Below are 21,388 nucleotides of genomic sequence, written 5' to 3'. Positions count from 1 at the left end.
ACTCTGTCTTTAGTCTTCTCTCTTACAAAAAAAGTACAGTTCAATAGGTGCAAACTAAGATAACTACCACATAGGAGTAGGTAAAGTCAGCACCTGTCTTGGTAATTTTCACATTTTAATGAAGGAATGTTCCTGCTTTAAGATTCATTCAAACAGTAAAGATGTTAAAACTAGATCTTAGTTCTTGTAAGAATTTTAATATATGTGAAGCCCTTTTTTCCCCCCCTCTGTGATTACCTAATCAAAAGAAATCCCTCAGTGCTTGACACTGTGGCTTTATCCTTTGGTAGTAATTTCACAAGATTGCCTAACAAAAAACACCCCTTTCCCTTCTGAAAATCCTCTGTGAAGATTATGACTTTCAAAAGACATATCAAAAGGAATTAAAATAAACCCATGTTTCTGTTGAGACAAAACAAACAGTACTAAATGTCTTGACTTCTTATTTTTATGAAACTAAATAAAATCAGAAGTCACATAAAGCCCCAAAGTAGTAAGAATACATGTAGCAGTACCAGGAGGAAAGAACACAAGAGTCAGGAGAGACACCTTACCTGTACTCTGTCAACGTGAACCTTCACTCCTCCAACAAGTCCCTTTCTAAAGGCTGCCAGCATATCTAATATGGGACTGAATCTGCTCCCTCTGCAATTTGAAACACAACTCCATCAATCTTGCCCTCAGGTAAGCCCCACACTGCAAATGCTGCTTTTCTCCCTCCCTACCTGATGTTGTCCTCCCGGATGAGCACCACGAACAGGGGCCGGCCGTGCATTTTCCAGTACTGCTTAATGAACTGCAGGGCATTCTGGGCAAGGAGGAGCCTCAGTCACAAAACACCCCAAAGAACACAGCCAGCACAACACACAGTGCAAGACAGCAGAGCACCTACAGCCCTGAAAACCCAGCAGCTTAAAAACACCTCAGCTGCTAAAGCACCAACACATTTCTGCAACAGAAAGCTGCTGTCAGGCCCTGCTATTCCCTAAGTGTTCTGAAAATACTCCTAAGAAAATGAATGGATCATGGAGCAAAGGATGAGACAGGGCAGTGCTCTGAACTACAGGCAACAACCTAGAAAATGTGTGTGGGGATCCAGGGCTTGAATCCCAGCCACTGGGATGGAAGCACCAGGGCCACCTTCTGTGCACATGGGGAGTGAGCTCTGAGCTGCTATCAACCTTACAGACAGGAAGGGGAGCAGGTTTTAATATTGGTGCAAAATCAAGTAGTGTCTCCTCCATGTAAGGCTTTCATATCTCCTGTAAACACCAGTCTTGTTCCTTTTTTCAGGCAAGAACATTTGTTCTTCCAAAGAAACTAATGATAATTTGCTTGCTGCCCTACAGCATTCCCAGTCACTTGGGGGGCAGGTTTTTTTGTCACAGAGAGATACTCACTAGAACTCATACTGGGCAGACATGATATTTGTCTCAATACACTTTCTAGCTGCAGGTTTATTTTTGTATTATAATAATACACACTGTACTGTGTTCCCCTTTCAGTCTTCTGTTTCATCAGACTGCACAGTTTATTCTTCTACAGACTATTTTTGTCAGTTACTCAAATGAAAAGTTACAAATACCTTAATGTCATCAATCAACATCATAACATCCTGAGACATGTAGAAATCACTGAGATCAAAAATGATCGAGTAGCAAACTACAGTCTTCCCCAGGATTCGGTAAATCTGTTGAGAAAGAAAACTTTCATTAATCTCTTCTTTAAAACATCCATCAGAGCCAAATACCAGGACTTGAACGTCATAAAATATGCACAAAATAATATTACATTTCAATTCTAGTTAAAATCACATAGACTAAATGTTTATCTGAAATATTTATCAATAATGAGAATATAAACTTTTCTTGTAATAACCTTTGATGTTCCAAGGCATCCTATGGGTCTGTCCGGTCTTCCAGATAATCCCAATTTCTCATTGACTCCCAAATGGAAGTAAGCCTGTGAAAAAGAGTCATGAAAACTGATAAAAACCTAGATAGCAGCCTTCTCCATCTCCTGCCACATCTCACAAAGAAAGCTGCGTGCAGTCTGCTTTGATTAGAAAATGATTCAGAAAATGTGGCTGCTATTGCTGTTCAGGGCTGTGTTTTCTAAAAACACTTGTTGTTTCCTGTATTAGGTCTTCTTTTTAACTTCTTGCTCTGATTACTTTTCTATTCTATGTATGTAAAATATTTATTGATTTTTCAAATTGCTTATTGAAATAATTTTTAAAGGATCATTTGCATTTATTGGCTAGCCAAATTTGCCTTCTGTAATGCTTTTCTAGAGTGGATACAAAAGTAAAAGAGTAATATAGGAACCCTTTAAATATCTTTGTACAAATTTGTAAAATTAATGCATCAACAACACAAGCAAGAGGGAATTATCTCATTATTCACAGCTTGATTCTTATTAGTTATGTATGCCTGTCATTCAACTGATACAATTTTGCAAAAATAATTTTCACTTATTACATTTTATCAGTATAAAACCATAAGAAAACAACTAATCTGAGAGCAATACAGTATAAATGCATCAGTTAAACCTGACTGAAAGATGTAATTTTTCCTTACTTGGCCTGTTTTAGGTAAGGAACCCACCATTACTGCAGAATATTCAGAATTCTGAACATTTTCTGAAGTTCAATCTTTTTTTGTGTTATAGGAAGATAATTCAGAAGCAAAGAAAGCAAACACTTGAACAAACATTACACTCAATAGCTTTCTATTGCTGTCAGCTTGGGGCCTTCCTGATCCTGTTTCTGCACTAATACCAAGAGCTATTTAAAAAAGAAAATAAACAAAATTACCCACAAGCCCTGTTGATCCAGAGTAAGGAACTGGATTCAAGTGGGCAAGGATGGAGACATAGAGCACTGATAGCCTTCAAACCTGTGCATAACAAACAATGCTGAACCTCTGCTGTGGTGAATGAGGGAGATTGGAAGAAGGGCAGTAGACAGGGCCAGTTAATACCTAAAGGACCTTTATTTTGCTGGAATGCAGAACATGAAACGTTTTCTTAACAAAAGCAGAGCTGCATTAGCATTGCAATGTTGTCTGTTTCCCTGAGGGCTCTGTAGCTTGAGGCCCCTGTGGGCACACAGGCTACTGCAGCAGGTTCCTTCCCTAGTGAGAGCTCTCCAGCCTGATCTGTTACAATCAAAGCTCAGATGCAGCACCAGGCACAATTCATTCAAGTCCAGCTGCTTCAAGCACCTTTGGGTTTTTTATTAAAAAGCTCTTCCATTCTGGATTATTAAGCTGCTAATAGCAAGAAATGGCTGTGAAAGCAGACTGGGCTGTGGGGTTGATTTATGAGCATGACCCAAAATGCAGCTGTCTTGCACACCATCTGTTTCTGTGCTCCCTCTCCTCCTCTCAGTCCATGCCCAGGGGTGTTCTGCTCCTCTCCTGTGCTGTAATTCCACTCCACATGTACTTTTTTCCTATGTATTACATGTATCTTGTCCCATTTTATTGTTTATCTCTTCCTTCTCTTTTCTTTCTTCTCTTTTCCCCACTGTCCCCACTTTGGATATCTTTACATGACTTCAAGTTCTACTTTCAGTCCCCATCCATTTGTTTTACAGCACTTTTTTGAACACATGCTTGTTCATAAGTCTAGAGATTTAAACTGTTATCATGTGCTACTAGAGCAGTTCAAAAGTTTCTTATAAAATTAAATACTCCTTAGAACTGACAGCATCAGAGTAGGAAATATTGAGATCCGTATTTTCCACAGATCAACCTTCTATTCCCCAAAATACATTGATTGTTCCACTGTTGGCTTCCTTTCCCCTCAAAGGATGACAAATACTGCCAGGAGCTTTTGTTTCTTTGCTTTTTGGCTCATTTTGGTTATTGGCAGAAGCCCCAAGATAAAACCCCAATTTTCATAACACCCCAAACACTCTCTTTACTTCACAGCTCTGGCAGAGCCTGTATTAGAAGCCCATTAAGAAGAGGTTTTGTATCAGGTGAATTAATATTTTCATGGCACTCCTTTACAAAGTAAGTTTTGATGAGGCAGCTGTACCTACCCATCATAAGGATAAAGGAAGTGTCAGAATTGCCAGATGTCTCAACAGCTTTAGAAAAATAAATCCTAAAGCAGACTTTTCTATAGATAGGAATTTAAGTGATAATAATAAAACTTAATGAAGGTCTCATCTTTTTGGCAGGGAAACCAAAAAAGTGATGGATGACAGAGAGACAATGTATACCTCTATAGTAAAGTTATGGAGTATTCATTTGTTAAACCAAAGTTTCAGTACAGAATTTCAGGACAGATACAGACAAAGAGAACATATTTTGGAATATATTATCATGAAAGCTAGTGAGTAAAAATGGGTTTAGAAATGAAACACAGCTTTTTCTCTTGCCCCTGTTTTAGTCCTTCTCAGGTGTTAGTGGCAGCTGTTATTTGGGGCAAGCATTTTTCTGAATAAGCCAGGTTTAGCACATCCTTCATCCTCAGAAACTTAAGAAACCCAAAATATGTTGCTATATTCTCTAGTTTTGGGTTGACTTTTTTCTTTGTGTCCTACAGACTCCTGATGCATCGTGGCATTGGCCATGTGACCTGATTTCTGAGGGAGAGCCCTACACAGTGACCTGTTCTACAATGGGGCTGGCAAACAGAAGTTGTCACTGCACTGCCCCAGACATTCATCACTCTTGTGTGACACCATTTGCACAACACAGCTTCAGCAGGAGCTTTGTGTCTGACCTAGAGCCAGGACCAGCAGGGCCAGCCCAGGCCTGGAAGGATGGAAGGATGTGATTGTCCCTCAGGAGACTCCTTGCCCCAGTAGAAAACAAAGCCTTCAGGGAGGATGAAGGGGATGCTGAAGATGATCCTTCATCCCATTAATTTCTAACTATGCTATGTTAAATGTGCTCAGCTAAAGGGGTGGACCAAAAAGGATTTCAAACCCAAAACTTCCTGGCTATAGTCAATCCAAGGGAAACCAGTGACAGAGATGTGGATATTGCCTGTTCCAGGGCTGCACTATGAAATCCTATCATGGTTTATGCCTACTGCCTTAATCCATTTCTTTGACTATTGCTCACTTGCTTGTTTCTCCATCAAGATTCGTTCAGTTTACCAAGCTACTAATGTTATTAAAATTTTATTATTCATTCATTAGACTTTGAAAGTGGCTCAGGCAATAAGTGTAATCAGATAATACAGAACATGTGGGCTCCTACATTTCCCTGAAAGCTGCAGGCATCTGTAACTTCCAGTGCCAGCACACCCTGCAACTGCTTTAGGAGGACAGAAATATGTAAACATCAGCTTAGGGAGATACAAGGCTAAGAGCTTGATGTATATCCTTGTTTTTGTAAAAGAAATACACAGATGGATAAATAATTTTAAATGCAGAATTCCTTACTTTGACAAGTTCTTTCTGAGCCCATATCTGAATGGGTTCCACCTGCTGGGGAGTCTGAGTTTGGATTCCATAGGTGTTCAGAAATACTTGCAGGCTACAAATGAAATACAGATACATTTAATGACAAATCACAGAATAGTTTCAATAATTCTCTTGCCAGCAGATGTATACAAGTAGCAGCATTTTATTCTATACCATTTCAGATGTATTGTTCAACCCTTCCTTAAAACACAGGTACTCAACCAAAGTAAATACATACCGCTGGCTTTCTGCTATCAGGGCCACATGGACCACCAAATCATTTTCTAAGGGACCCTGCAAAATAATGACAAAATCATTACTGGCATTGCTAACTAAAGATTTTATTCAAAATAGTATGACCAAGGACAATGGCTATTCAAACAATCCACAACTATGACAGACAGCACTGTCTGCATTGCTTTTTCTTATGGTGTGAGCAAATTGAAAGATTTATAAATCTTAAGACTCCAGGAAGCCTGTCCTACCAATAATACTCTGCAAGACACGTTTTGGAGAATTGGTAATAAACAGATTTCTGGTAATAATTACACTGCTTGGATTAGTTAGGGGGTTTCTTTAATTAAGAAGAACTACATAAGGAAAACATTCTATTCCATACAAAAATTTGGAATTTATCCAATCAATAGATCTCCTAGATGCCTGATATGACCTAATGTTTTGATAAATATTTCTGTAATGAGTGAAATTATTCAGCTTTTTGGCTAAACAACAAAATTCACTGAGAAATAATGACCTGATAACTTCAAACCTTTACTCTGAAAAATTGTCATCACACAGCTGCTCTTCAGTGACATGAAAGACATATTACATTTACTGGAGACAGCTGCATTTCCTTGCACCGCTTATTACACTGACACTTCATGTTTGAAATAAATACCAGTATTTTTCATCAGGAAACCATGCAAATAGGAGTGAATTCAACATGTGGGGTGAAATCATTGACTTGACTCCCTGGGTCTCAATCTGGCAATTCACCTTTGCTGTCTCTGGCAGAATGAGCTGTGAACAACCCCCTGGTCCTTGTTCACTCCTCTGGCATTCACTGACTGTAGAACAGCACAACTAAGAGCAGCTCCCATTTCCATTGCTAAAATGCTTTTGTCTGCTTTTGTCTAGAAACTACCAGAACATGAATGACAGAAGTTAAACACATCTTCTATCAATTGTATAAAAGACAGCATTTTTTGTGATGATAGAGGGATAGACATTGATTTAGAATGAGAAGTTCAGAGGGAACACTTGCTTGCTCAGGCAGCTGTGAGCTGTGAGCCTTCATATCAATAAAGATCTTAGGGATTTGCAGAAGAAATTCTTGGTAACTTTTTCCCAGAAGTCTGTCAGCACTACATTTACACTAAAAATTCTGGACTTTTTGCCACATGAAATAAGTTTCTGATGGAAGTATGTGCACAAAGAGACTAGAAGCAGTCAGAAGTTCAAGCAACATTAGACTTTCCTGCTCAGAATAAGATCATTGTGCTATCACTTGTATTTATACAAACAGTAGGAAAACTCAACCCAAAGCTCAGCCATAATCATTGTGTATAAAACAAAAAGCAGAAGCCCCCCAACCTGAAAATGAGAGAGGCCCTTGCAAGAGTAATGATTTGCAGGCAGCCTGTGATCTGACCTGGGCAGTGTCTTTGAGCTCAGACTCAGTTCCCCTCTCCCTGAAGAGCTGAGCAGGACTGTGTAAGCACAGCCTGTAAATTGTACATAATCCATGAGTTCTGACTCTCACACACAGCCAAGGACAGGATTCATTTACAGCAGCCAATAAATGGTGGTGCTAACACAGGCCAGAACTACATAAATGCAGCTACAGCACAACTGGCACACAACACAAAATCTGTGTGAAAAACTACTAGACCTTTGAAAGTATTGTGGAAAAAATATAACTATCATTGCAGTACAACTACAGGATTGCTGCAACATGAAACAGAAGGTTACTGTCACTGTCATTTGACATGTCACAGCCTGGAGGATCACAAGTAGTGACCTAGAGAAACACAGATCAAATTAATAGATAAAACACTCAAAAAAAGGAAGTCACCTTTTCCAGTGATGATTGTGCTATATAGTATTTGCTGTGTATTTTAAAAAAAGAGATACGGAAAAGTATTAAACTGCTGAATATTCCACTAAATAAATCTTCTTGTTAAAAATTCCATTTTAATGACTTAGCTTTCTCATTTCTAATAAGGCCAGCTCAGGTATTGTTCCCACAACATCCATCACTGTCTCCCCAAGATGCCAGGACAGCCCCCCTGCCCAGGCTCCCCCTCCTGCCTTGTGTTGCCACCTTGGATCCTTGGCAGAAGGATTGGTTTCAGCTGTACTCTGCATGCTGTGCAGATGATAAATATACTTCAGAAGAACAAGATAGAAGACTGATTAGTTGTTCTTCCTCTCCCAAAGAAGGGGGAAAAATTAAAAAAAAAATCAGTTTTTAACAAGGTTATAAACTGCTGGAGGTAGGATAAAGGGAAAAATCCCTGACTCCGTTCCTGGCACAAGGAGAGAAAGCAGCTCAGTGTCAGCCTCTCACTGCACAGATGTTATCACTGTGCCTTTCTGCTTACACTGCCAGGAAACCTCAGAACTCTGAAAAAACCCCATTCATTGAGCATGTCAGAAAGGAGGCAGAGCATTGGAGAGCCTCGATGGAAATGGCACCCACTGGGCCTCCCAAGCACACAGAGAGAGGAGAGGCAAACAGGAACAGCTCACAACAGGAGGGGCTGCACTGCACCCCCATGACCCCTGCCTGCTCCTGAGCCACACCCCAGCTGTCCCAGGGCACCACTGAGCACTGCTGAGCACCCTGTGCCCACTGGCACTGAGCTCCTGGCAGTGCTGAGCTCCTGGCAGTGCTGAGCACCCTGTGCCCACTGGCACTGAGCTCATGGCAGTGCTGACCACTCTGTGCCCACTGGCACTGAGCTCATGGCACTGCTGACCACTCTGTGCCCACTGGCACTGAGCTCCTGGCAGTGCTGAGCTCCTGGCAGTGCTGAGCACCCTGTGCCCACTGGAGCTCCTGGCAGTGCTGAGCACCCTGTGCCCACTGGCACAGCCACACCAGCCCCTGAAATCAAACACAGCACATGTGTGTGCCTCAAATTGCCAACCAACAGTTGGCAGGTTTAGAACTGTGTTAACTGTGGTAGGCAATTTTATTAAAGGGAATGAAAGCATGAACATGTTGACAATTAACATGACAAAACAAACCATCCAATATGGCTCCATCCAAATTAGACATGGTCTAATCCTAAACATAAAAATCTTAAAATATCTCAGTCTATCCAGAAGTAATAATTTTAGTTCCTTATTTACATGTTATCTATTTCCCTGAATAAATAAAAAAATACACATTCTTTTATTTTGACTACTCTCTTCCCAATTCTCTTCATCACTAGGCATTAATCTTAATTCCCTGTACCTGAAATGAAATCTTTACAAATGCTTATTAACTCTACACAGCAAAACATTAAAAGAATACAGTCATCACAGGCAGAGAATCCAGCTAATTAATTGTAACCCTAAACACATGTTTCAACTTAACTGAGAACATGAAATAATCCTACTCTGGCAGTTTAGTCAGATTATGATTTTTTGTTAAAGATGAAATTTACACAAGACAGCAATAAATCAGCTTTCACATGTGCCAGTAAAATACAAAACAATTCCAGAAAACCCCACCCTACCTCACTCTCAAATGTTATTGTTACCATCCAGATCCTCTCCCACACCACATCCTCCCAAGGAGAATGCAACAACCCCAACCCAGTTAGAATCTCCTGGATCTGGAGCACTAAAGAGGAGGCTCAAAAGAGTCTCCCTGAAGCAGAATCCTGCAGTATCTCCTTTCAAAGTAAAGGGAGGATGGATGGTTCCATTCCTTTGGAACTCCTGGAGGGAGTTAGGAGTGCAAAGCACACCCAGAGTGCCCCAGTGGGCTCTGAGCACACACTGAGCCCAGCAAACACAGCCCTGCTCCAGCACCACCTGGCACTCCCCCAAGAAACAACATATGGACACAGCCCCCTCCAAGTGGGAAATTACAGCTTCTGGCATTGAATTAGGTGAAACAACATTTCCTTCAAACTATAAACACACAAAATGAGTACTGGTAGCCATTATGGTTCTGGTGTACTGCTCATTTGACACCTCAGTTTTCTACAAGCAATGAGATTGTCCTTGATCTGATTTTCTGATGCACTGTAATTATACATAGTTATATACACAGTTTTCATAGCACTTTTACCTTTGGAAGTCTATATCACCTTACTTTCCTCTACCTAATTCTTCATTGATGCTTCTAAGCTGTAAAAATAAGGTTGGAATATTTGAAATACTTTCCATTGCTTGCTTAAATCTACACTACTATGAGGGTATCAGATATATTTTTGTAGTGAGACCAAAGCCACAAATATATTAAATTAATCACATTATTCAGTGGCAAGTGTTTAGAGTTTATAATCAATGCAACCACAAAATAAAAGCATGCCTACATGGAATACATATTTCTTGAAGAAATATTTACTTAGCACAGAGCTTCAAATAAAAATTTAAAAAGGCTTCTTTTTGGTGCATCTCCTTTCAAAATGCAGTATCACAACAAAATTTATATACACAGGCTTCTGAAATGTTTACATATCCTTGTTTATTGCTTACAGGAATAAAATTTAATACAAATGGAAATAGTTTTCTGTTCTATTTAACTGACTAATTCCTTAGCTATATGGAAAAGAGAAGACATCATTAAAGAGAAGAAAGTACTTTTGATTTCTAAAGACATCATTAAGATGTGCTGTGCTCTCATTTTGTATGGTATTTTTAGTCATTTTCCCTGCACTTTAAGGCAAATATGATACTGATTTTGCATAAATTAGCTCAATTAGATAAAATGGCATAATCAAATATTCAGACAAACTGGTTAAGCAAATCTAAAACATGGATTAAAAAAGCCAAACTCAAGATTCTTGTCTGGAACTTGAAGACCTTTGCTGGTACAGCTCTCCTGAGTCATGTCAGGGCATCTTTAACCTTCTCTTAACAAAGACCCATTTGACATCTGCATGAAGAAATATTTAGCCCTGATACTGTAGCAGTAAAGCCACCCAAAATACTGCAGCAGCTGTTTCAATACAAACTACCCCAAAGAAATCCCACAACCTCCTGGCTGCAATGCCAAAGGCCTGAGGCCACAGTCTCCATTTCCCACTAATTCAGGAGAGCATCCCTTCTTTCTAACCCCCACTGGGTACCACATCTTGGATAGTTTTGGCATTTACATATCAAAGAAACACATCCACAGTCCTCTATGGCAAAGGAGTATCACCACAGCTATCAGCAGACATAGGCATGCTCAGAATTTCCTTCCTTCTTCATGCACTGTCTGAAGATGAAGTAAAATATCAAAATGCAACTGTTATTCTCAATGCATTTGAAATACTTTTAAAGTCCCTAGTGCATTGCTGAATTTTACTGGGTAGCTGCATTTTACTAAGTTCTTGAGTGACTCACTAAGTGGCCCTCAATGTCTAAGTCATGAGAAAATAAATGATCATTGCATTATTTATTATCACTTTTGGGAAGCTCTCAGAGCAGAGGCTATTTCTCTCTGAAGATCTGGAAATGGCCTATCACATACTGGGGACCCCAAATCGTTGTAAAAATGCTTTTCTGCTAAGACACTTCCTGATGAGTCACAGAGTGCCTTCAGAACAAAGCCTCATCTTCTTCAAAGTGCTCAGCTGTGGCATATTAAAACTGACTGGTTTGAAGAAGCAAAGAAAGAGGAATCAGATGGGCTGACTCAACACAGGCCCCTCCTGAGGGCACCCCAAAAGGGGCAGCAGCCCCCAGGTCCTGTCACATTCATAATCCCATGATGTAGAACAAACAAAGAAACCAGGAACAAAGGACATCACTGAGCTTTCATTGTGTCACAGGACATGGCAAGTGCTGCACTGTGAGCAATGAAAGTCTCCTTATGAATGAACCAACAGCCAGGCACATGGATTACCTTGGAAACAGGAAATAGGAGCAAACTGAGGGGATAAGCAGCATTTGGATAGAACAAGAAAAACATTGTTTAGTTCTGAACTTGGAGTGAATCTTAAGATAAATACTTCATCTTTTATGCTTCAGTAACAAATTCACAATGCTGAACAAGGAACTTCTTAAATACACATTCCTTATACAAAAATAAAAACACATCTTTGAGCTACACATTTCCACAGTTCTTACCTGTTTAACTAAAGGAGTCCCCTGCACACAGACATGTACATATCCTGCAGTCCCATTCACCACAGATTTGAATTACCATGTTTCAAGCATTCCCCATCCCTGGTCACTCATTCCTACTGTGCATTTAATCCAAATACAGGAGCACATGGAATCACAGAATCATTAAAGGGCCTTTACCGTCATCCAACCATTGAGCCAGTACTCCTAAACCCACACTGAACCCTGTCTGTAAATGCCACATCTGCACATCTTTTAAATACCTACCTTCAGGGATGGTGTATCAACCATCCAAAAAGAAAAAAAAACCAAAACAAAAAAAAAAAATCACCACCCCCAAAACCCAACCAAAAAAATCCCAAAAAAACAAAAAAAACCCCAAGCCCCTCATTCTTATAGCTCTTAGGAGCTCTAAATACAAAAAATATTAATATATTGTAGTTGAAATTACTTTGAAGGAATAAGAAATGCAGGCTCATTCTTGCCTTCCTGACATAACTTAAAACTCAAGACACATACCTGTTCATTAGCAGTTATTTATATTTACATTTTATCTATCATTTTGACTGCATTACTTAATTTGAAGGCAAATGTTCATCACTTCCTCAAAACTGAAGATGTTATAATCTCCTTTTGAAAGCAATCCTCCATCAATTCAGAAAATGTACCCATATTGAATATTTTCCTTGCACTTTAACTGCAATATTAGAGGAGCATGAATGGCACTTAGATGACAAATTTTCCATATCAATATTGGAATAGGAAGCTGATGCAGACCTGGTTGGAGAACCTCATGCTGACGTTGCGCTGGTCCTGGGGAGCCACGTAGCGGCCAATGGGGTCCAGATCTTTAGGACTCACTAATTTATCAGCTGAAAGGAAATGAGAATAGAAATACAGAATGACTTCAGTACTTTCTGCAGCTTTTGTAAAGACATGTCAGCTTTTGTGTTGTAGTTGGTTCTGCTTTGTTTTAGATCAATGACTTATAAAAGCATATTCTGAAAAATTCAGAATTCTATTAATTTTAAAATGGATGACTCAAGCTTTGTTCTTGCTACAGCTAATTACAGCACTGTAGAATAAAACCCCAAGCCTTTATTTGCTCACAAAGATATGTTAATAGATTATATGCAGACAACAGACTCCACAGCACAAGTCACTTACAAAGCTCTTAATCCACAACCCTGGAATTATTCTAGAGCTTTAACTATAAACTCAATAACCAGCAAAACAGCCTCTATCTCAAGGTAATCACAGGACTTGAATCCTGGAAAGAACAAGAGATTTCAAAGGTACCTCTCAATAGGGTAATTCAGGAAGAAATTGTGAAAAAATCTAATTAAAAATATTTGAAATCTAGCAGTTTCTACATGGAGTTTTTTTACATGGGGGAGAAAAACCCCACCAAACCTAAAACCCCAGTATTTTAACCTTCTCCTGAAAAAGCACTCCAATAAAAATACACTATTAAAAACTTTCAACAAATTCCTTGAATACAGGTTCATAATCCAGTATGAGCTATTATACCCTTAAAATAAGCTTTCTCCTACCAAAATTGTATTTTGACAGGAAACTGTCCAAACTCGATCTGATTTCTAACACAGAGTAAGTCACAATATATCAATAGACTAATACAAATCTTAAGCTAACTGCTAGTGAATATTCATCACCATTATCACAAGTACAAATGTATTGGACTGCAAAAGCAGATTCCTTTGTTAGCTCCCTGTCTGCATCAGCAGCAGCTGACAACATTTAATCCATTTGGTCTATAAAAATATTGCTAAAATTCTTAGTTCTAGGCAGTACTGGATCCACAGAACAAGATACAAGAACTCTAAGGGAAAACAAAGCAAAGTGAGCTACTAAACAGAAGACTGAGTGAATTTTCAGTTGCATGAAACAGCTGAATACCAGGGATTCCTTTCCCTTGCTCCAAAATGGGGACCTTAACATAAAGGTTTTACAAACCTCCTCATCCAAAGCAAGAAGGAAATTCTGTGGAAAACAGCATCACCACCTGCAAAACACATGCTTTTTTCCTTCATAAACAATTTTTTCAGTTGCAGAAATGTGCCCTCCATCAGTGACACACAGGCACTTGCACTCTGTTACTCAGCTTTTGTAAGCAAGATCAAGATTTTGACTGTTTCTGTTTGCCCCTCTGTGGGAGGGTAAGAATTGACTCAGGCTCACATGGCTGCATTTAGAAACATTTGGACCTCAAGAGGCAGAGCCCAGGCCCAGAGACAGCAGCAGGGGCTCCAAAGGTGGTACTGTGTGCTGCCTCCACAGCACGAGCAAGGAGGCTGAACAAACACAGATTAATTGATACCCTGGAGGCAACACAATGATTTCTGAATGGATAATGAAATGGGAAACCAGTACCTTCCCAGATATCAAAGTATTTGGAGCCAGGCTTCCGCTTAATTAGCAACAACCAACAAGCAAAGTAAGACACACAAACACTTTCACCAAGGACAAGATTGTTATTCAAGTAGCTTTTCACAGTAAGGAGCAAAATTGAATCTACCAACTCTGAGTTAATAGGAAAAAATGGAGTTCCTGATATAACAACCTCTGATGAACACATTGCTGTAAGATCTCCAAAGACTACGAGAGAAGCAGGGAAAAATTGCACTGAAATTTTGAATATTTTGAAAAAGAATATTTAAAAATAAATAAAATAAAAAAGCAGTGTGTAAGAATGTTCAGCAAAGAACTGAAACACAAGAATGTTTATGTAACACAAACAACAGCTAGCAAACTATAAATAGAACTTATTTAACCAGCATTCTGCAGGTACAGAAACACACAAATATCAGACCAATACTAGCAGAACTACTACAGCAACCTACATACACATGGGAGGATTACTTGGCTAATACTCCTATAAGATAAATTATTTTTTTTAATTAATAGTGAGATTGCCTGCATTTACTTTGAAGTGTTGGCACAAAGAGGTATTTTGCAAGGAATACAGCAAAACCAAACAGGTGGAGTACCAGACAGATTCTGTCCCTCTATACCTAAAGATACATCCACTGTTCTTGCCAACTGCTGAATTTTTAAACTCCTCTTAAATTTCTCTCATTTTTATTACCAACAACCTGTTTTCCTTCTGTGTTAACAGAAAAATAGTTTCCAGAACTCCTGATTACTAGGTAACTGCTGATCATGTCTTTCTCCTGAAAGAAATACTAAAGGAAAAACCCAACTGTGAAGATTTTTCTGGATTAAACATTCTTTTTGCATTAGCCTATAAAATCATTCCAAGTGAGACTGAGAGTTTGTGACTAAAATTCACTATAACAACCTTCACTGGTCAAACTTTGACACACACATTCAATTGCTCATACAATTGAAAAAGGGTAAAAATAACCCAGATGAATGAATCATTGCCTTTCTCTGAGACTGCAACTACTCAAAGTTTCAACTTGTCTTGCTTAAGCAGTCAATAATTTGAATTAAATGCCATAAATCATTTACAATGAAATGTTAGTTCATAGGTGTTTGCATGAGGAGAGCAGGGTTAAGGGGAGGAGTATTGCAGTTGGGGCAATGATTTTTAGTGTATCTGTACAGTGATGAAGCTGTATCAGATGAAGCTGATACAGTTAACCCAGAAAGCATCACATTAATATATTCAGTCATGAAGAACAGGAAATAAGAGGGAAAGCCAGAAAAAAAAGAAAACTGTCATCATGCTTAGATTTTCAGCACTCTATGAAATATTCCACTAAGCTTTATAGTATGCAGCATAAACCAGGAAGACTGCAAAGCAATTTTTATCTGTCTCAGATAAAGGCAGTGCCAGTCTGGGTTGAGGAGGAAGGCAGGCCAAGGGTGCAGAGGCAGCTCTCACCCAGCAGCTTGGCAATGATGTACACGGCCTGGCCCCACAGGAACAGCTTCCCGTCCCGCCCGTTGTTACTGGGGAAGCGCCGCTGGCTGCCCGGGCTCCTCTGCTCCAGCTCCACAAAGTCAGCAGGCACGTAGTAATACTTGGGGACAACAGGGCACCCTGGGGACAGCAAGCACAGCCAGAGGGTAAATATCACTGCCATCACTTGATTGGAGTCCCCTAGGAAAGCTGAGGTGGATCCAGAGCAGGAAATATTGCACCCCGGTAACAGTTTGAACAGAGATTGTCATTCTTTGTTATCTCAGAGAGGAATCCCAGGGAATGTTAAACTACTCTGGATTTCACCAGACATTTCTTCAGAACTTCTTCCCAGAACAGGTATGTTGTCTGTGCAGCACCTTCTGTGCAAACTAAAACTAACAGAAGGCACCTGAAGGAAAATGCAGAAAGTCTTAACCAAAAGCCATGAAAGCTTTTGGACAGGTCCCAGTGAAACACTCAGGGTGTTGTGCCCCCAGTTAACACAGGCTCAATATCAGACAACTCTTTCTAACTAAACTCCTGCTCAAAAAAGAGTCACCTTGGTTGTGGATAATTTTATTCACCAAATGTTTAAAATGAGCACTTGAATCTTGAAACATCATGAAACAAAATGGCATGACTTCTCTACTAAAGACACATACCTTGTATCTAGAATTATGCCACAGGTATTGCTGATCACTTTAAACTTTATTTCAGAAGTTTTTAAGTGGACATGCATCAGGAATTTAGAGACATGATTACAAATGACTGACGTAATAATATGAAATTGAAAAGCAAATTAATATGCTTCCTGCATAATTGAATTCCACCTTAATATTGCTCTACTCCTGAACTAATTTGGATAAACAACAGGTGATAAACAGAATAAAGCTGTAGTGTCTTACTATTTGCTTAGAAAAAAACCAAATTACTGGGAAGAAGAAGAGAAAAAAAAGGAAAAGCAACAGTTATTACAGATATTAGATTCAAATGAGTGAGGCACCAAAACACACCCAGAAATTTTAAGATGGGACATTTGTGATGACATGCAACAAAAGGAACCACAAGATTAATTTAGTGTGCATGAACCTTCACATACTCATTATTAATCAGAAAAAAGCAACAACCAGCAAGAAAAATTTGCTACATAACGCAAATTTGGTAAGGAAATGTTTGACTGCCTTACAGAAATTAGTTCACTTCAAAAAGTTTAAAGAACAAGGCATATTCTGCATGCACTTGTGTAACTGTACCACAGATGTAAGAACAGGTGACTTAAATGCTGAGTTTTAAAATTGGATTGTTCTGTTCTCAGGCCATTTCTTTTCCTCCCACTCAAACTTATGGCCTTTTTCTTTTTTTAACTGAAGTTTGGATGGCTGTGCCTGTAGGCCACCTCTAGCCTTTTCTGCAGTGCCACAACAATTCTGAAGTGCCCAATTTAAAAAAGAGAACATTTATAATAAAATGATTATGTAGCCACTTTCCCAGCTCTAAGGTAGAAACAATTTAACACGCATATACCAAATTATTTTTTAGAGCTTGCAAAATGAAGTGACAATGAATGATGAGAGTAATTCTCAACTGGGTCCAGGTGGGACATTGAAACAATCTGACTGCTGGAAGTTAATATTTGCCTGAAAAGGAGAAGTGAACTTTGTAAACAATGAAACAGAGGTGAATGAGGGGAGGAGTGAGTGGGCACAGTGTAAATCTTACTTTAGGATCACATAAATTATGATAATTAAAGTAACATTTCTCTGGAAAAATGCTACTGATGTTTCCAGAAACATGTTACTTTTATTATCACAATTTGTGATGCAATATATCTACATAAAAGAGGTTATTTTAGAATTAGTATTTTTCCACTAGGAAAAAGTAAGGACATGTTGATGTCCTTACTTCTCATTTGCTCTGACCACAATATACATTAGGAAAGTAATTAATACATTAATAGGAAAGTCAGGATTTTTACAATTTCAGGTCAATAAAAAGCTACAATTGTTTCAGAAGAACAATTTCCAGATAATACCTTCAGGTGTATGTTGAAGCAAAGGGTCCAGAAGATCCTGATATTCCTTTACTTGTGTAGGATTTCCTCTAAAAATGCCTAAAAATAACCAAACAATAATTGATTTAATGGAAGAAATAATTTTTCCATGACCTCAAGGTTCATAAAAGAGGAATAAAAAACATCCAGTGCTTACTTTTCAAAACTACCTATTAAGTGCCTACACAGTAAATAGCTCACACAAAGGAAAAGACTGAGCTGTAGATCACAACAGTCAACTCCCTGATGCTGCTTTTAGGGAGACACTGATATGTTTGGGACTACCTTTAAAAGTCCTTTAAAAGCTGTTTTAGCAGAATATCCCAAGATGAATCTGATAAATACTAGCATGAGTAATGTCCAGTTCATGGAAAGTTCTTAAATGTAATATATATTAACAATACAAAATCGATTTCTGTTCATCAAAGAAAAAACTGATCTATTTGACAAGCAAGGTGATGTTTTAAAGCAGAATATTTTTTCACATTCAAAGTGGAACAAGCTAGATGAAAACTTGGCATTATAAATCTTATACTAACATTCCCTTCTTCAACCACCAAATTTTTTTTTCTTTCCATAGCTCTTTAACACTCCATCCAAGCCCAAAGCTTGACAAGTATTGTTCACCATATCTTCAAATCTTCCTGAGTATATACACAAGAATATTTACAATCACCAAGAGACACAAATGCAATCAAAGTTTGCACACAAAAAGGTGTGTTTCAAGTGACACACTGAGCATTTCAAAACACTTGAGGATACTCATGACATTGGAGCAATCTCTGCTCCTCCCACATCCTTGTCTTTTTGCCATTGCTGGGGATACATTCCAGATTTTGCATTAAGGAAGCTTTTGGATTTGGAGCTATTTGCACAAAATCTACTAATACAATTGTTCTATTTCCTAAAAGTGTGGTCCATGCAAAAAGGACAAGGACAGTACATGCAAAGTATGTAATTTTTAGGGTTTTTTGGATACAAGAAGCGTAAAATGCTTTTCCTATTCTTTTGTTAGCCTCAGTTGAAGATGACTATCTTTTTGTTCTCAAAACTGCAAGTGGGCAGCATTAAATGTCAGTGCCTTTCTCCTCAGTTTTGGACCTCACTCTTTGAAAAATGTCAAATATTTCTTTAGAAATATCAATTGTGAAACCTTATTATATCTTCAAACACAACATTTTCATCTGTGGGTGGCCACTGAGCAGTTGGGGCTGATGGCAGATTTCTGTGCCCCTCACTGTCTTTATCTGCAAACCATTCAATGTGCTAGAAAAGATGGACAGATTTTAATCCATTTAAAAATCTTTTTGACAATTTTAACCCTACTCATGTTCTTATTCAGACTTCTGTTCTATGCAAGTTCTTGCTTCCATCCTGAGTTAACCCCTTGAACTCCTTTGGTGTCTCCTGTCCTCACGTCAAGACCGAGGTAGTGTTGTTTTTGTTGGTTTTAATTTTTTTATTTTGTTTTATTATTCAATCAGACCGACTATGTGAAAAATTGTGGCTAGAAGGAAATTAAACCTTTCCTGGTTCCCTTTGCTCTCTTCTGAATTCTGATTGAATTGCCTCACAATGTTCAACTTGAGAAGCCCCGTGCACATTGAGTGTGGCAGTGTGCTCTCCCTCCCTTTTCTTTCCCGTGCTGCTGTGAAGTTCTGATACATCTGAAAGTTTTTCAGGCTTAAAAGGCAATGCAGGATAATGCCACAGATTGAAGCTTTTAACAAACCCTTACTAAGTTATATTCTAAAACAGTTCACATTAGAAATGCTGAAATATAGCAGGTTGGGATGCTTGGGGTTTTGTGAGCCAGGAGGCAGAACTCTCAATGAGATATTTAGTGCCACTGCATTATGGTTTATTTTGGCAGGACAGGAAAATAATTTTGTATCTTTCCCCTAAAAGCTCATTTCTCTTACGCCTTTAAGGAACAGGAATGTAAAGCTATACTTACCATCAATTATCATGAAAATAAAAAAAATAGGGAATTCACACTCGATGCCATCAAAAAGCTGCAAAGAAGAAAAATTCATCAGACATTCTATCATTTTCATTTAAGTAAATATATATCTGAATAATCCTGCAGAGTAATTTCCTGGCAACAAAAGGCAAACTTGAATGCAAAAATATTTTAGTATGTTTAGTATCACTTAATTCTGTGGGCACTTTAACTGTGCCTTTACATCTGCTGTGGCTCGTTCTCAAGCAGAATATTTAAATAATCTACTTTTCATTTTTCAGAGAGAAACTATAGGGAAAAATATAAATAAATTTTCATTTAGATAACCTTAACTGATAAATACTGTGATCAAAAGCAAAATTGTTTTCCACACACTCAGACTGTAGTCAGCTGTGAAATTAAGTGAAATGATAAATAATTTCCTTATTTGTTATGTGAAATCAACTGTACCCTAAATGTAAATGGAAGCACATTCATTACAAAGCAAGCCAATGACTCAATGCTGACTTAGCAATCTCTGAAAACTGCAGATGCAAATTCCAGCAGGCATCTCCTTGCCTTGGAGGCGTTGGGAATCCCTGAGCAGGGTGGCTGCAGGAGCTGGGGGTCGGGGGGCAGGATTTACCTTGATCTCCGCTGGTTTGTAGTAGCGCCGTGTCCTGTCCTCCAGCGCCGTCCTGTAGCCGTCCCTCAGAAACCTCTTAAACCCATATTTGCCTTTCAACTTCCTGATAATTTTATCTAGTGTCTGACCAAACAGAACCTCATCATCCAAAGCAAATCCAGGATAACTAAGGCAGGGCAGAAGAGCTGCATCAGTATTCTGTAGGAGAGGGAGAAATGACATTACAAATTTAATTAGATCCCTGACAATTATTTGATGCACAAACAAAGACTGTTTAACTTACTAAGTGAAATATACATTTGGAACATTATCTTATCAAAATCATAGTGCTAATATAGGAAATAGTGTGCAAAATAAGACTTCTTAGGAAGTATCAAGATAAACTACAAACCAAATGTGCAGATATACAATTTAGAAGATAACTCATTTAATTCAGAATGTCACCTGTTTTACAGCTGATAATGTGCAGGCACATTTGAAAATGTAAAACTTTGTGTTTTGGAATTTTTTTGTTTGTTTTTTTTTAAATACATTCTCCAGATTATTCCTGGAGGAAACACAAACATTTGGGTGTCATATGCTCAAAAAGAAGCACAAATATTTCATAAAGATGTAATGCTGAGAAGTATCTATGATTAAACCATCATTTCTGAACAGCTTTTTCAGAAACATTCTTAGGGTACTGGAACAAACAAGCCTATGTGATTTATAATTAAGAAGATAAGGGAATAATTCCAGGAAAAAATATGAGAAACCTTCTCAGGAACCATGTGGATCTCTTATGAATCAAAAACACTAGAAAAATTACTAACTAGTGCATCATCTCTGCAGGCAAGCTTCCAGAAGCAAACAGAAAAATATAATTTTCTGCTGATATAGTCAAGATATTTAACAATTTAAAATTTCTGCCAATATGACTGACAAAAACCCAACAAAAGAAGAAAAGAACACAAAGGAATAAGTTTAATATGGGATAAGTTATAAAATCAGCTCCTGTTGGGATATTTCAAGTCTCCAGCAAATAACAAACAGCAAGAGTTTTAAAAGACCATTTTGAGTATAAAAAAAGTAGCTGACAGTGCCTTTTATTTTAATTATCCAGCACTACAACTCTGCTATAATTCTTCTACACAATAAGTAAACTATTAATGTTTAAGATTAAT

The 21,388-nt window shown here is 38.4% G+C and overlaps 1 protein-coding gene across 9 annotated transcripts in view; it reads right to left on the bottom strand.

Annotated features, from left to right (window-relative positions):
* Positions 1 to 21,388, bottom strand: part of PHKB (phosphorylase kinase regulatory subunit beta) — a 66,979-nt gene that overhangs the window by 19,483 nt on the left and 26,108 nt on the right. For all 9 annotated transcript variants that reach the window (XM_071440338.1, XM_071440334.1, XM_071440340.1 and 6 more), the window contains 11 exons: positions 20,226 to 20,423; positions 19,595 to 19,652; positions 17,620 to 17,697; positions 15,567 to 15,725; positions 12,476 to 12,570; positions 5,664 to 5,719; positions 5,405 to 5,498; positions 1,879 to 1,962; positions 1,586 to 1,690; positions 726 to 808; positions 555 to 645 (listed from right to left, as the gene is read on the bottom strand). In XM_071440338.1, the coding sequence (XP_071296439.1) occupies positions 555 to 645; positions 726 to 808; positions 1,586 to 1,690; positions 1,879 to 1,962; positions 5,405 to 5,498; positions 5,664 to 5,719; positions 12,476 to 12,570; positions 15,567 to 15,725; positions 17,620 to 17,697; positions 19,595 to 19,652; positions 20,226 to 20,423 (1,101 nt within the window). The remainder of the gene's footprint in view (positions 1 to 554; positions 646 to 725; positions 809 to 1,585; positions 1,691 to 1,878; positions 1,963 to 5,404; positions 5,499 to 5,663; positions 5,720 to 12,475; positions 12,571 to 15,566; positions 15,726 to 17,619; positions 17,698 to 19,594; positions 19,653 to 20,225; positions 20,424 to 21,388) is intronic.

This window comes from Agelaius tricolor, unplaced genomic scaffold (genome assembly GCF_023055355.1).
Source record: "Agelaius tricolor isolate 1412-34295 unplaced genomic scaffold, bAgeTri1.0.p SCAF_15, whole genome shotgun sequence".
Classification (NCBI taxonomy): Eukaryota; Metazoa; Chordata; class Aves; order Passeriformes; family Icteridae; genus Agelaius; species Agelaius tricolor.
This window is presented reverse-complemented; position numbering and strand designations above follow the sequence as displayed.